We start from the raw sequence: 17,427 nt of genomic DNA, 5'->3' as shown, positions 1-17,427 counted from the left end.
GCTTTGAATTAATTGGCAGCAAAGCTTCATTGCTTCAAGAAGCTTATTTTGGCCATCAATGCTCCCGTGGGGGAGACAGTCAACCTCTGCTGCCACCTGCTGTCATCACTGTTGTCGTCCAACATGCTTCCTAGCATGCATTGCAGCACCACATATGCAAATTTTAAAATTCATGTTCTGGGCTAATTATTTCTTCAGGTACTGTTCCAGTTCTTTCATTGATTGCTAGTTATGGTATTTGGTAACACTTTATTTGACAGTGGCGCCATAAGACTCAGAAGACCATCATAATTACGACATGCCACAGCTATGAGCATTAATGAATGCTTATGATAGAAGTCATTTTGTGTCATCCGGCAAATGGTCTCACTTTTGAATGGATATAAAAGATCCGAGCAAGACATAAATGACGGTTGTGACCTAATTTGCCAGATGACACTAAATGACATCTGCTATATGCATTCATTAATGCGTATGATAGTAGTAGAAAGAAAATAAGTGAATAAGTAGATAAGTAGTAGCCTTAGTCTTAGTTACCTATTAACACAAAAAAAATCAACAAATAAGTCGCACTGGATTATAAACAGTAGGATTGAAAACGAAGGAAAAAAATAGCGGTTTATGGTCCGAAAATTTCGCTAAATGCTTCATTGAGTGAGTCCAGTCAAATCCGCTCACTGCTTAGAACAGCCGTGCACACACATGATGAGTTGCCACAGCACACTAGTGTTGAACAAGCTAATGATTGACACATTCGGCGTCTTTGAAGGTAGCGCTGCCAAGCTTCTCTCGCAAGATCAACGCTTCAACGCCTGTCAATCATCGGTAACTTTAACATGAAAAATGCACAGTGCACTGCTGGCCAAAAAAAGCAGCAGGAGGGAGAGTGAGGGAGTACGAGCATAAAGCAGAAAAAACATTAATATATTTTATAAAATTAAAAATCCAATCCTTTTCACCTGATTCCGATCCTCTGCAAAATGGCGCGATCCCATATACCTATCCCTAGTTATCTGGGTCTTTGAAAAAGACCGAGACATTGCTATTGTGTTTTTTTTTTTTTTTGAATGGGTTTTCTTTGGGGCGCCACATAGCCCAAACTTTTTGACCGATCGGCACCGTTCATATATCGAAACGACCGGAATTTTCACATGACACAGGGAATTTTTCGAATAACCTCGAAAAATTTTCCATTCACCCGTAAACGCAGATTTTTGGAAAAAAAAAAAAAAAAAATGTATCTTGTCCTACAATTTTTGACCAAATAAATAATTTGGACATCAAAACTTCCGGGACAGTGAGGGGCATAAAAGGTTTATACAGAATTTGGAAAAAATGTACGGTTCTCCGGAAATTTGCCAAAAACTTTCCCATTAATTTTTAAGAGGATACGACATTGGTTCAAATTTCCTATGCACTTCAATGGAATTTCCAATGGAATTTACATTACATTGATGCCATTGAAAGCCATGTATGTAGAATCTATTGATGACAATGTACTTGGATTCCCTTGACGCATATGTAAGTCAATGCCATTGACGACCATGGATGTCCAAATTTCCCGTTCATTTCCAATGTCATTCGCATTGCATTGAGTCCAATTTAGACATATGCCATTGACACCCATGTATGTCAATTCTATTGATGCCAATTTACTTGGATTTCATTGACGCATATGTGAGTCGACGCCATTGACAGCCATGATCGTCCAAATTTTTTCCCATTCATTTTCAATGGCAAAAAAGCCAATGTCCCCAAATCAAAAGGAAATAAACAGGTATCAATAGGACACGCCCCCCAAATGTCCCCAAATGACCTGATGTGACCAGGCCACGCCCCCCAAATGTCCCCAAATGACTTGATGTGACCAGGCCACGCCCCCAAATGTCCCCAAATGACATGTGACAGGCCATGCCCCCAAACGACCTGATATGACTAGGCCACGCCCCAGATGTCCCCAAACGACCTGATATGACTATGCCACGCCCCAAATGTCCCCAAATGACTTGATATGACGGGGACACGCCCCCAAATTTCCCCAAATAACCTGGTATGACCAGGACATGTCCCCCAAATGTCCCCAAATCAACAGGAGGTGACCTCATATTGTCCCCGAAATGTCCCCAACCAACCTGGGCGGGGCTAAGATCTGTATCGCCACACAGCAAAGACCCAGAGTTTCTAGTTTTAAATTGATTTTTCATTTCGGCCGGTCGGATTACACAAAAAAAGGCCGATAGCGATATACGTCAAATTTCCCAAATATCGGCCCGCTATATATACATAATATATATATATATATAATATATATATATATATATATATATATATATGATATATATTTATATATATATATCATATATATATACATAATATGCCGATTTATGGATCTATCTCTGCTTTAAAGGCCACGTGATTGAACAGGCCGGCGTGATCATAGAACGGCAAGCTTCAGTCTGATTGGTATAATGGAGTCATGTGATTATTTTTGCGACGTGTCATTGGTGAAACTGGTAGAGCTACTGTTGGCGTCACCGGGGAAAAAAAAAGTAAAATCTAATATGTAGGAAAAAAAAGTAAAATCTAATATGTAGGACAAAAAGAAAACAATGTAACGACTAGTGTAGCAGACTAAGAGTAGTGTTTCTCGTTCACAAATCTACTCAAGTAAAAGTAAAAAGTATGGCTTTGTAAAACTACTCCTAGAACTACATTTTTCTCAAAAAGTTACTCAAGTAAATGTAACAAAATAAATGTAACGCGTTACTACCCACCTCTGGATTTAGCAGAATCACACTAGTAAAATCGCAAATAATTATGTTGGGTTCACTATGTGGATAGTTATGATCAAGTAGATTTTATAGTTTTCATGTCCTGTACATGTTGAAGTATTGTATTGCAATTAAGTACTCCACATACTTAATATACAAATGTGCACACTTTCATGTTAGTGTGGGAAAAAACTAAACATTTTTAGAATCACAGTGACATGATAATCGCGCTGCTTTTACCTGGCAATGTGTTGAAGTCATCAATAAGGAACATGTGCTCGGTGTCAGGATCAGAGGCGATCAAGTTGAGCTCTCTGAGAAACTCTGCCTGCGTTGGGTCCGAAGTGTTGACAATCCCGAGGGCGAACATTTCAATATTGGCAGCGTGAGCTTCTCGTACGGCGATATCGAGCTTGACTGGCTCTCGTTTGTCTGCTTGTCCGTCCGTAATAACGATGGCAACTTTGCTAACTCCGAGGCGTGAACTGTAGAAGGCTTCCTGTGTCGCTTTCCGTATAGCCGTACCGGTGTAAGTGCCCTCTCCCATATATTGTATGTTCCTAATAGCCTGTTTGATGTCCTCTTTGGCTACATAGCGGGCCAGGTTGAATACCAACTTGACCTCCAGGCTGTACAGAACCAGGCCAATTCTGGTGGAGTTGCGACCAACTGTGACTCGGTCGACTAGCGCGTTCACAAAGTCTTTAATGATCTCAAAGTTCTCGGGACCCACGCTTTCTGAGCTGTCAATGACAAACACCAACTCCATAGGCCTTTCCTTACACTTGATTCCGCAACCTGTAATGACAGAAGATGTAAGTAAAAGTAAGTTTAGCATGGGGAAATTTTCAACCAAAAGGTGGTTTCTAAAACAAAAAAAAAGGAAAAAAAAAAAAAGATTTACACGCCATAGGCAAAGTTTGACTTTTGGGGCACGTGGGGCACAACATGTTGATGACCCCGAAACGCAGTGCCAGCAATAAAATTAACTTAATATTTATTAAAGATGACGTCATTTTCAAAGTATCGGAATCGGCAAAAAAATATCGGACATGCCTTTTTTTAATATATATATATATTTTATTTAAATCAAAATCAAAATTTTAATTTCAATGAATCTATAACGACGCTGTTTTACCTATAGATATCGCTAAAGGCAGCGTATAATGAGTAGAGAGAATTTTGACAGCCTTTGGAGCCATTTTTTATGTGGCTAAAGCCTTACTATACCTCTCTCCGCAATTAAACTTAACGTGGGAGGCAATGTGGGGAAGAAAGGTAGTAGTTGATCATTTTCTTAACACCCTATGTTCTTTCAGTCATGGTTGAACTTCCCATCATGCATTTGGGCAGAAGTTAAATGGCTGCAGTATCATTTACTGAAAGCTCAACAAATACACTAGATGGCAATATTTAGTCACAATATACAGAGTCACATTTATCCTTTAAGAATTACAAGTCTTTCTATCTGTGGATCCCTCTCACAGAAAGAATGTTAATAATGTAAATGCCATCTTGAGGATTTATTGTTGTAATAAACAAATACAGTACTTATGTACTGTATGTTGAATGTATATATTCGTCCGGGTTTTATTCATTTTTATCTCAATGCATTGCCAAAATGTATATGATCGGGAAAAATTATCGGGAATGATTGGAATTGAATCGGGAGCAAAAAAAAAAAAAAAAAAAGCAATCGGATCGGGAAATATCGGGATCAGCAGATACTCAAACTAAAACGATCGGGATCGGATCGGGAGCAAAAAAACATGATCGGAACAACCCTAATATTTATAATAATAAGTTGACAATGAGCGTTTTTTGTTTCCCATCATTCTTGAGGGGAATTCTAAATCAGGCTGCTTAGGCAATACTTTTCGCCAAGATCATCATCCATTGAATATGGTACGGTGTCATGCCAATGTAGTTACCCCAGTCGAAAATTGTATCCCCTGGGCGGAGCAATATAGAGGTAGATTTGTGTCTTTATTATTCAATTTAAAAAAAGTTGCACCAATAAAAAAAAAAAAACATATGTTTGAATGCAAAAACTTGAAACTTACAAAAATGTAGGTGAAAGCTATTTTTCTTAGATTTTTTTTTTTTAATTGAAGCAACTTTTTTGATTGAAGTAATGTTGATTTGTGTTTGGGCAACATTTTGGCTAGGACGTTTTTGTTTCTATTATTCAGTCAAAAAATAGGTTGCAGAAAAAAATGTTTTCAAAAAGAAAAATCACTTGAATCAAAAAAAAAAAAAGAAAAATTTCAATAATAGAAAATGTTTTTGAATGCGAAAAAATATTTGAGATTGAAAAATTTGCATTTGAACACTTAATTTTTCATTGAAAAAGTTTTCTTTGATTGAATCAATCCTTTTTGTTTTTGGGCTATATTATGGGGAAGGCATTTGTGTCCAAGTCATTCAATCCCCCAAAAAGTTGCTTCAATCAAAAAAACATTTTCAATCAAAGAAAAAAATCATTTGAAAAATAAAATTGCCCTTCCCTAATTTTTTTTTTTTTTTTTTTTTTAAATACTGTATATGCAAAGCAAATGACCGTCTAAAGTGCTAGTCACATGATCTGTACGAAAAAATTTTAATTTAACCAATGAAGTTTCTAATAAAACAAGCAGCACTTGACTGCAATCAACTGATTACACTTGTAAGACACCAGATTGGTGAAACGGTGTCGTCTTGTTTTGTTCGAATGAAATCCAGCCCCCACTGCGGCCCTATGTGGAATAGTTTGGACACACGTTCATAATGAACTTATACGGCACATTAACTTGAATTAACAGTTGCGTTCCGTATTGAACCAATACGGAATATATACAACCCTGTGCAAAAAGTATGGACTCACCAGTCTCGGACGAGCACTCACTCAGACATTTTATCATGTAGAACAAACTCAGATAAAAAGCTTGAAAAAAATAATGAATTAGTTCTAATGTGCAACTCTTCAGCATTCAGAAACACTAAAGAAATTAATAAAAACATTGTGGTGGTCAGAAAATGTTAATTTTATAGAGCAAGTGCAGGGAAATACATATGGAATCACTCCATTCTGAGGAAAAAAAATATGGAATCATGAGAAACAAACAAAGAAATAACAATCAAAACACATCTCTAGTATTTAGTAGCAACACCTCTGGCTTTTCCGACAGCTTGCAGTCTTTGAGGCATGGACTTGAGTATTCTTCATCAATTTGGTGTCAACTCTCTTTGTTTGCAGTTGCCAGATAATCCTTGCAGGTCGGAGCCTTGCTGTGGACCAACCTTTTCAATTTCCACCACAGGTTATCAATAAGGTTGAGATCTGGGCTATTTGCAGGCCATGACATTGACTGGATGAGTCTTTTTTCCAAGGAATGCTTTAACGGTTTTAGCTCTGTGGCATGATGCATTGTCATCTTGGAAAATGACAAACATATTTTCAATTGAAGAGATAATAAAGCTGTCTAAAATTTCAATGTAAATTTGTGCATTTATTGAAGATTTAACCACAGCCATCTCTCCAGTGCCTTTGCCTGACATGCAGCCCCATATAATCAAGGACTGAGGGAATTTTGATGTCTTCTTCAGGCAGTCATCTTTGTAAATCTCACTGTAACAGCACCAAACAAAAGTTCCAGCATCATCACCTTGTCCAATACTCCTCAAGTCCATGCTTCAGAGACTGCAAGCTCTCATAAAAGCCAGATGTGGTGCTACTAAATACTAGCGATGTGTTTTGATTGTTATTTCTTTGTTTGTTTCTCATGATTCCATATTTTTTTCCTCAGAATGGAGTGATTCCATATATATTTCCCTGCACTTGCGCTATAAAATCAACATGTACTGACCACCACAATATTTTTTATACTTTTGAACTCATTCATTATTTTTTAAAGGTTTTTATCTGACTTTGCGCTACATGATTAAATGTCTGAGTGAGTGCTCGTCCGAGACTGGTGATTCCATACTTTTTGCTAGGGGTTGTATACATAGATACATTTCTATGCATTTTAGGAGTTTTGGGGACGTCCCTTTTTTCCGTCGCCTGTACAGCTCTGGGCGTGAGGGGGGCGACCCTTATTTCTGTTTCTGAATAATGGCAACACTAGTTCGCAGGAATTTTAGTGGGAAAGTGGCAAACATACGGTACATGTCGTTGTGTCTATCTATCTATCAATTGCATAGGCAACGCAGATGAAGCAGAGACACTGTTCAAGTGGGGTTGACGTAATTTGCTGTCGATAGCGGCCGATGTGCGCATGTGCGTGAGATCAGGACGTAAACTCGTTTTAATCGCTTTGTCAACTAATTTAAGAAACCCTTTTGAGAAGATGGCTAAAAGGAAAAAAGATGAGGAGTATCAAATATTTCAGCAGGAATGGACAGAGGAATTTGCCTTTGTGAAGAGAGCAAAATGAAGAAAACAAAAAACAAAAGTAATGTGTAATGCAGACGACAATTTGAAAGGTAGTTGAGTAAAAGTACAGACACCTGCTGTAAAATGTCGTGAAGTAAAACATAAACTTAATAATGATATTGACGGGACGCAGGGCGCGGGGCCGAATAATAGGGGGCCTGCATTGCTGGCAAGGTGACTGAGTGGAATCACAGACAAAGATTTATTTCTTGTTGAAAATTCTTGTGAATAAATGCTTAAATCCCAGATTTTTTAACAGCTATGGACGCAAAAGTCTCGATTCTTGTTATAAAGCAAAAAAAAAAAAGCGTGCAGTTAGCATTTATTTAACGTAAATATGTCAATGTACGATGCTAGCCTGTTAAGTCAATGTGCCGGCCGCCATATGTATAAAGAGCTCTTCAGGTGAAAATTCTGGTCAATAAATGCTCAAATCCCTGAATGCTTTATAGATATGGACATAAAACTGTCTCGATTTTTGGTTAAAAGAAAAATTAAAAGTGCAGTTAGCATTTATTTTACGTAAATATGTCGAAGTACGGTGCTCATCTGTTAGTCAATGTGGCGGCCGCCTTATGTAAACAGAGCTTTTCAGGTGAAAATTCTCGTAAATAAATGCTTAAATCCTTGAATTCTTTATAGATATGGACATAAACAGTCTTGATTCTTAATTAAAAGCAAAAAAAAAAAAAAACGTGCAGTTACTAGTCTGTTAGTCAATGTGCCGGCTGCTATGTGTAAACAGAGCTTTTTTCGTAGAAAATTCTTGTGAATAAATGCTTAAATCCCTGATTTTTTTTTTTTTTTTATAGATATGGACGCAAAACAGTCGATTCTTGGTAAAAAGCAAAAAAACAACAACATGCAGTTAGCATTTATTTTACATAAATATGTCGAAGTAAGATGGTAGTCTTGCCTGGTATACCAGACTCACCGCTGTTTCAGCGATTGCGTCTGGCGACCGTCCGGCGGATCAAATTCCGAGGGCGGAGCAAGCCACAGCAAACAGACAGCTGAGTGGACCAATCGGCGACGGGCAGACGTGACGTTGTTAAAGCGACAAGTAATTAGCGTGAGCGGAGAATGGAGAAGTTTATTCAACATGGCCAGCGCGAGCCATGTTGACTGTTGTCAATGACTTGTTTCGATGTGTTGTTAGTAATTTAAAACTGGTTTTACTGCGGATTGGAACATACTCTCGGCTCTCCCGTTCGCCATCTGTGTTGTTGTAGAGACGACTTTCGGCGCGCAAGAGTGACGTTACTCGTTAAGAACACGTCACGCAAATAACCGAATCTGATTGGACGGTTGATTTTGTACCTTGCTCGAGAGGCCGTTAATGGGCTGGGTCCCTGACTATTTCTCACAGTGTTTGAAAAATACAGGGAGAATAATCTGTAAACAGAGCTTTTCCGTTGAAAATTCTTGTGAATAAATGCTTAAATCCCTGAATTCTTTATACATATGGATGTAAAGAGTCTCAATTCTTGGTTAAAAGCAAAATAAAAACGTGCAGATGCAAGCCTATTAGTCAATGTGGCGGCAGCCTTACAACAAAGAGCTTTTTACGTTGAAAATTCTTGGGAATAAATGCTTAAATCCCCGAATTCTTTATAGACATGAACATAAAACAGTCTCGATTCTTTGCTACAAGAGCAAAAAAACAGGAAGTTAGCATTTATTTTACGTATATATGTCGAAGAATGATGCTAGTCTGTTAGACAATGTGGCAGCAGCCTTACAACAAAGACCTTTTTACGTTGGAGATTAAACGACAAATAATAATAATTACCGCGAATCCTCGAACAAATCACTCCTGAGACAATCCTTCCTGTTTGTATGCGGTACAGCTTTTGTACTTTTTCAACCTAAATCCGGCGTTGGATCGCTTCATGTGTCGCTGCGACTGACTAAACACTGAAGCGGATTGTGGGATGGGCCCCTGCTTGAAGGCGTGGCAGAGTGAATGTCGACTCTGACCCGTCAAAATCATTATGAAGTCTGTGAGAAAAAACTACCAATTCATATTTGTACTTAATTAAAGTACAGATACACAAAAACGTGTTAAAGTACAGCAACGTTAAATTCTACCACTGGTAAATAGAGTATATAAAATTTAATCTAATTAAAAATTATTTTGGAATATTACTGACACTTTTTTTTTTTTTAATTTATAAAAAAATTAGGAACTCTAAAACAAAATAATTAGTGGTTTCATAAGGAAAACCTTGGCCTGAAGTTGACAGATCGACAGATGTTAGTGATGTATTAAAGAACGCGCTTCATTAATAAACACCTTACCACAAATTTCTTTGATCAATTTTATGACGTCTTCCCTCTGTAAGAAGCGCACAATTCAATCATCAACTCCATATACATGAGATTAGCGGGAATAAGATGAACAAGTCAACAAGAATAACTCACTGTAAGGCCTGCTTCTCCTTTGGCACCCGCTCGGCCCTTTGATGAGAAAACACATTTGTACATTGATAAAAGTTTGTTTACCTAGAGCAGTACTTCTCAAATAGTGGGGCGCGCCCCCCCAGGGGGGCGCAGAGCGATGCCAGGGGTGGCGCGTGTGACCTCGGGGAACATGCTTTTTTTTTTCTTTTTTGCCGTACTAGAATAAAGTGTACTTGCACATCCACTCAGTGGATGGCAGTGGCGCTCTCATTTTCAAAGTGCGTGCAGTATTTTTGAAGTAAGCAAGAACACACGGAAGAGACTCATGAAGAGCTGGAGAGCTGTGCTTCAGTGTGCACAGTTTTCGAAAGCCGTTTTCCGGCCGGACTCACGCAGCGACCCACTGTCTTCTCCGGTTCTCACGTGTCCGCCCGAGAAGGGCCGTTTTCAGCTTGGGATCGTCACGACGACAGCCCTCACCTACGGTTCTCCCTCGGCCGTCGAGAAATGCGCTTTTTTCGGGCCGTTTGCCTTTTGGCTTTAACATTTAATACAGTGGTAGATAAGGAAAGACCACTGTTTACTGTGTCTAAAAATGATTATAGCGGACAGCCGGAAGCCAAATCAATTAAGATGCCACTTAAAGACATTAGACCCCAATCTCATTGATAAGCCGCTTGGTTGTTTTTCAGCGAAAACATGCCGAATATTGCCAACAATCGTCCCGCTTTGTCAGTGTGATATCAGTAAACCAGTGAGCACTGTTAGCATGCTCAGTGCAAAATAACCCCACACCATTGCAAACTGGAGGTGATACTGTGAGCAGCGAAAAAAAAACCTGTCCTTCTGTCCAAAGACACTTTTTTTTTTTTTCTTCTATTCAGTTTTGTTTTTTCAGTCAATTTTTTTGGCATATACCGTATTGGCCCGAATATAAGACGGTGTATTTTGCATTAAAGTAAGAATGAAAACCTGGGGGACGTCTTATAACTACGGCCTAAAAAAAACAAAAAAACAAAAAAACAAAAAACTGCGGCCTAGACATATACCCATTCACGACGCTGGATGGCACCAGTCATCAATGAATCGAATGCTGAACGCGACTCCGGCGGCCAAAGCGAACCCCTGACAGTTAGACAGTTACAGTTAGACTTCACTTTGATAATTAATGCAGTTATTGCAATTTTGTTTTATCACAATATTTTTTTCTTATTTATATTTCAAAAACCAGAAGCCATTCATTTATGAATTTGATTGCACTTTAGTTTACATATTTAAATGTTAAATGTTTAAATGTTCAGATATTAAGTTTTGAATGCGAAATTAAATGCCTTTTCTCTCAAATATATTGTTATAATCATTTGTTTCAGATGTATTGTAATTATTTTCTGTATAAAAATTAATTTGGTGTTCAAAAAGTCTTTTTTCAAACTTGAGTCTTGAAAAAGAGGGGGTCGTCTTATAATCGGGCCAATACGGTAGTCCTCATGAGTCAATGTTTCTATTCAAGTTGAATTTGTTATTATTTACTGATTTTATTTTTCAGTATCAAATGGTCAAAAATGTACCTTGAGTGTATTTTTACAGTTTGGATGTGACTTTTTTTTTTTTTTTTTAATTCAGGCAAATTGATGCGCGTTAAGTCTTTTCTGTTACAAACAAAACAATGTTAATAAAGTTATACTTTATAAGTTGATCTCTTATTTTGTCTAATAGAAAAAAAGGATACAATGTGAGGCAGAGGCATACATATAATAGTAATATTATAGACAAATGATACTATTTACAGTGGCGGCAGAGTTTGGGGGGGCGCGATACATTTATGTCTTCCTTGGGGGGGGATTAAACAGAAAATAATTGAGAAGCACTGACCTAGAGCAAAATTACACTTACACTTGGCCCGGGGCTGCCTGGGTCACCCATATCTCCTTTGAAGCCCTTCTGGCCTCTCTCCCCGGCAGAACCGCGGTCTCCCTGTCACACAGTCCATAACTTTAGCAAAACATCATCATAAGCATAAAATATCAAAAAGTTCAAAATTTCAAGCACTTTAGCTCCAGGAAAGCCTTCTCCAGCAGGCCCCCTTGGTCCTGTCACACCCTGGACCCCCTGTTCACCCTGTAAAATGGACAAACAAAGGCGAATAAAGCTTGTTTGTTGGTTTTAGTTGTTTTTAGTAGCTAAAAACAATATATATCTACCTTTGGTCCTTGGACTCCCACTCCCGGTGGCCCCACTGGCCCCAACAAACCCGGCCGCCCAGGATGACCCTACAGTCAATTGTTTATATGCAATATCATACATTACTCACTTTGACTGTTTCATTTCATACACTTCAATGGCAGTGCATCACGGTATTAAATCTATAAAAACCAAATCTTGCCTTCTATCTGGACAAGAAGTACTTTTATTGATATAATCTGCAAAAATGTTTGACAACCATAGACTTCATAATGGTATTGACGGGTCAGATCAGTCATGCACTGCGCCTCGCCTTCAAGTAGGGGGCCGCCCACATCAAGAGGAGTTATTCACAAACACACCCTGGATTTCTGTTGAAAAAGTACGAAAGATGTACCGTATACCAAGGGTCCCCATCCTTTTTTTGCACCACGGACCGGTGTTATTTGGGTCTTTTTTTCACGGACTGGTGTTCTGACAAATTTTGCAACCCATCAAAAATTGCAACAATGCGGTTCTGCGCATGCGCGTAACGTTAAACATAGCCGCAAAATGCGCAAATGCAACGATTCCAAAGTAAACACTACAAACTTTCTTGAAAGAAAGGAAGATTAACTTACGTTTGATCATGGAAGGACTTTTAGAAAAGTTCTCCTCAGATTCATCCTGCCATGTAAGCTTCACACAACAGCTGCACACCGCGCTCACCATTAACGCCTTCTCCTTGTCGTTAAACATTAATTAAGAAGCCCACTTCACCAAGATACGATGTTGGAATTTGTAGCAAGGTTTTCAACGCTCTTGTCGCGATGTCAGGATATTCCAGAATGACTTTAATCCAGAACCTCAGTAGAGTTGTTGTCTCAAATGTACGTTTAATAAGGTCGCCGTCATTTGCGGTCTCTCTGTTTATTCACAAACGGGTCACGAGTCCACTCCTTCGCAGTTCATGGGTCTTCGAGGTTGTAGGCTCGTCAGGTGCCCTTTTCGCCGTAAAAATATCCTTTTTGCCGTAAAAATATTTCCAAACACGTCTGTTTTCCTGTTATCTTCACTCGTGTGGGGGCTAATTATTTCCAGGAACAAATGTGCTGCGCCGCGGCGTAGTAATACGCTATTATCGAGGACAAGCACACATAGATATATTACAGTGCCTTGCAAAAGTATTCGGCCCCCTTGAACCTTGTAACCTTTCGCCACATTTCAGGCTTCAAACATAAAGATATAAAATTTTAATTTATTGTCAAGAATCAACAACAAGTGGGACACAATCGTGAAGTGGAACAAAATTTATTGGCAAATTTAAACTTTTTGAACAAATAAAAAACTGAAAAGTGGGGCGTGCAATATTATTCGGCCCCCTTGCATTAATACTTTGTAGCGCCACCTTTTGCTCCAGTTACAGCTGCAAGTCGCTTGGGGTATGTTTCTATCAGTTTTGCACATCGAGAGACTGACATTCTTGCCCATTCTTCCTTGCAAAACAGCTCAAGCTCGGTGAGGTTGGATGGAGAGTGTTTGTGAACAGCAGTCTTCAGCTCTTTCCACAGATTCTCGATTGGATTCAGGTCTGGCTTGACTTTGCCATTCTAACACCTGAATACGTTTATTTTTGAACCATTCCATTGTAGATTTGGCTTTATGTTTTGGATCATTGTCCTGTTGGAAGATAAATCTCCGTCCCAGTCTCAGGTCTTGTGCAGATACCAACAGGTTTTCTTCCAGAATGTTCCTGTATTTGGCTGCATCCATCTTCCCGTCAATTTTAACCATCTTCCCTGTCCCTGCTGAAGAAAAGCAGGCCCAAACCATGATGCTGCCACCACCATGTTTGACAGTGGGGATGGTGTGTTCAGGGTGATGAGCTGTGTTGCTTTTACGCCAAACATATCGTTTTGCATTGTGGCCAAAAAGTTCCATTTTGGTTTCATCTGACCAGAGCACCTTCTTCCACATGTTTGGTGTGTCTCCCAGGTGGCTTTTGGCAAACTTTAAACGAGACTTTTTATGGATATCTTTGAGAAATGGCTTTCTTCTTGCCACTCTTCCATAAAGGCCAGATTTGTGCAGTGTACGACTGATTGTTGTCCTATGGACAGACTCTCCCACCTCAGCTGTAGATCTCTGCAGTTCATCCAGAGTGATCATGGGCCTCTTGGCTGCATCTCTGATCAGTTTTCGCCTTGTTTGAGAAGAAAGTTTGGAAGGACGGCCGGGTCTTGGTAGATTTGCAGTGGTCTGATGCTCCTTCCATTTCAATATGATGGCTTGCACAGTGCTCCTTGAGATGTTTAAAGCTTGGGAAACCTTTTTGTATCCAAATCCGGCTTTAAACTTCTCCACAACAGTATCTCGGACCTGCCTGGTGTGTTCCTTGGTTTTCATAATGCTCTCTGCACTTTAAACAGAACCCTGAGACTATCACAGAGCAGGTGCATTTATACGGAGACTTGATTACACACAGGTGGATTCTATTTATCATCATCGGTCATTTAGGACAACATTGGATCATTCAGAGATCCTCACTTAACTTCTGGAGTGAGTTTGCTGCACTGAAAGCAAAGGGGCCGAATAATATTGCACGCCCCACTTTTCAGTTTTTTATTTGTTAAAAAAGTTTAAATTATCCAATAAATGTTGTTCCACTTCACGATTGTGTCCCACTTGTTGTTGATTCTTGACAAAAAAATTAAATTTCATATCTTTATTTTTGAAGCCTGAAATGTGGCGAAAGGTTGCAAGATTCAAGGGGGCCGAATACTTTTGCAAGGCACTGTATATACACAAACAAGATGTACTGCTAGCAGTCCAATCAATGGACTTCTATGACAACTTGGTAATCTATCCCGTAGTATTATATCTAGAGTAGACAGAGATATTGGTGTGTTAAGCAGGGGCACAGGATTAATTCGGCCAGAATGCGGTCGTTATTAAATTATTTTTTCTTTGCGGCCCGGTCGCAAATGCGCCACGGACCGGTACCGGTCCACGGCCCGGCAGATGGGGACCCCTGCCGTATACAACCAAAAAGATTGTCTCAGGAGGGATTTGTTCGAGGATTCAAGGTAATTATTATATTTCTTGTACTATGCATACATTTTGAAACGTTGTGAAAAAAAATCTTTTTTTTTTTTAACCAAGAATCGAGACTGTTTTATGTCCATATCTACGGTATAAAGAATTCGGGGATTTAAGCATTTATTCACAAACATTTTCACCGGAAAAGCTCTTTTTACACCAGGCAGCCGCTAGCTACATTCACTAACAGACTAGCATTGTACTTCGACATATTTACGTAAAATAAATGCTAACTGCACCTTTTTTGTTTGCTTTTGTTTTACGTCCATCTCTAATGAGTAAGGGGATTTAAGCATATATTCACAAGAATTTTCACCGAAAAGCTCTGTTTACATAAGGCGGCCGCTAGCTACATTTACGAACAGACTACCATTGTACTTCGACATATTTACGTAAAATAAATGCTAACTGCATGTTTTTTGTTTGCTTTTAACCCAGAATCGAGACTGTTTTACGTCCATATCTATAAAGAATTTGGGGATTTAAGCCTTTTTTCACAAAAATTTTCACTGGAAAAGCTCTGTTTACATAAAGCGGCCGCTAGCTACATTCATTAACAGATTAGCATTGTACTTCAACATATTTACGTTAAATAAATGCTAACTGCACTTTTTTTTTTTTTTGGTTTTAACCAAGAATCAATATTGTTTTACGTCCATACCTATAAAGAATCTGGGATTTAAGAATTTATTCACAAGAATTTTCACCGGAAAAGCTCTGCTTACATAAAGCGGCCGCTAGCTACATTCATGAACAGACTAGCATTGTACTTCAACATGTTTACGTAAAATAAATGCTAACCACAAGTTTTTTTGTTGTTGTTGCTTTTAACCAAGAATTGAGACTGTTTTATGTCCATATCTATAAAGAATTAGGGGATTTAAGCAATTATTCACAAGAATTTTCAATGAAAAAGCTCTTTGTGATTCCACTCGGTCAGCTTTGACGGCCTCGCCAACAATGCAGGTACCCTATTTTTCGGCCCCGTGCCATGTCCCGTCAATACATTATGAAGTCTATGTGAGAACATATGTGTGTCGCACCTGTTACGTTTCCTAAGCTACGCATCTCATCAGACGCATAACCTAAATATGCATGAACGTATAACCTAAATACATAAATTGAACATTGCTCTGACTGTCTGGCGCTAAAATGTTAGAAATGGATGCTGAGTACACTGAGGCCAGTTTGTGATCCAATTTTCCAGAGATTTTTCGTCATCGTAATGACGAAAAATCGTCAGCAGGTGACGCAGATCAGTGAGGAAAATGGGGTTAGGGTGCTGCAATTCTCTATTCAAAATAGTATATCTTTATGATTAATTTCACAAGCATTAGTAATTGTTGTAGTTGTGGAATCCTGTCTTTTCATATTATCCACATTCGGTTGCATATTGTATCATATTATATACAGTGGTATGAAAAAGTATCTGAACCTTTTGGAATTTCTCAGATTTTTGCATAAAATCACCATCAAATGTGATCTGATCGTTATCAAAAATCACACAGATGAAAAAACAGTGTCTGCTTTAACTAAAACCACCCAAACATTTATAGGTTTTCATATTTTAATGAGGATTGTATGCAAACAATGACCGAAGGGGGAAGTGAACCATCACATTTAATATTTTGTTGCCCCCCCCCCCCCCCCCCCCATGGCAGCACTAACTTCAACTAGATGCGTTCTGTAGTTGCAGATCAGTCTGGCACAGCGATCAGGAACAATCTTGGCCCATTCTTCTCGACAAAACTGCTGTAGTTCAGTCAGATCCCTGGGATGTCTGGCATGAATCGCTGTCTTTAGGTCATGCCACAGCATCTTACTGGGGTTCATTTCTGGACTCCAGAACGTGTATTGTGTTCTACTGAAACCAATCCGAAGTTCATTTACTTTTTTTTTTAAATTTTTTTTATTTTATTTTTTTTATTTTTGGATCATTGTATTGTTGCAGCATCCACTCTTTTTAGCTTCAACTGTCGGACGGACAGCCTCAGGTTTTCCTGCAAAACATCCTGTTAAACTTTTGAATTCATTTTTCCTTTAGTGATTGCAATTTGTCCAGGCCCTGAAGCAGCAAAACAGCCCCAAATAATGGTGCCCCCTCCACCATGCCTCACGGTGGGGATGAGGTGTTGATGTTGGTGAGCTTTTCCATTTTTCTTCCGCACATGACGTTGTGTGTTACTCCCAAACAATTCAACTATGGTTTTATCAGTCCACAAAATACTTTGCCAAAACCTCTGTGGAGTGTCCAAGTGCCTTTTTGCGCACATTAAACAAGCAACAATGTGTTTTTTAGACAGCAGTGGCTTCCTCCGTGGAGTCCTCCAATGAACACCCTTTTTGGCCACAGTTTTACATATAGTTGATGTGTGCACAGAGATATTGGTCTTTAGCGGACACAGAAGGGTTCTTTTTAACCACTCTAAGTATTCTGAGCTGAACTCTTTTTTTTTTTTCTTTCTTTCTTTTTTAACCTGTCCTGTTCAGTTGTTAGACACAGAGAGTGGAAGTCTAAGTGCTCGGGTTATCTGAACAGTTTTAATGTTTCACATTGAGAGTCTGATATACTCTCATTGT

General features: G+C 38.9%; 1 protein-coding gene across 1 annotated transcript in view; it reads right to left on the bottom strand.

Annotated features, from left to right (window-relative positions):
• Nucleotides 1-17,427, bottom strand: part of LOC130928908 (collagen alpha-1(XXVIII) chain-like) — a 97,770-nt gene that overhangs the window by 10,715 nt on the left and 69,628 nt on the right. The window contains exons 27-32 of the mRNA XM_057855719.1: nucleotides 11,790-11,858; nucleotides 11,638-11,706; nucleotides 11,482-11,562; nucleotides 9,610-9,645; nucleotides 9,487-9,523; nucleotides 3,012-3,569 (exon numbers count right to left, since the gene is read on the bottom strand). Coding sequence (XP_057711702.1) covers nucleotides 3,012-3,569; nucleotides 9,487-9,523; nucleotides 9,610-9,645; nucleotides 11,482-11,562; nucleotides 11,638-11,706; nucleotides 11,790-11,858 — 850 coding nt within the window. The remainder of the gene's footprint in view (nucleotides 1-3,011; nucleotides 3,570-9,486; nucleotides 9,524-9,609; nucleotides 9,646-11,481; nucleotides 11,563-11,637; nucleotides 11,707-11,789; nucleotides 11,859-17,427) is intronic.

The sequence above is a fragment of the Corythoichthys intestinalis genome, chromosome 2, assembly GCF_030265065.1.
Source record: "Corythoichthys intestinalis isolate RoL2023-P3 chromosome 2, ASM3026506v1, whole genome shotgun sequence".
Classification (NCBI taxonomy): Eukaryota; Metazoa; Chordata; class Actinopteri; order Syngnathiformes; family Syngnathidae; genus Corythoichthys; species Corythoichthys intestinalis.
The sequence above is the reverse complement of the archived record's forward strand: the minus strand, read 5'-3'. Positions and strand labels throughout refer to the sequence as shown.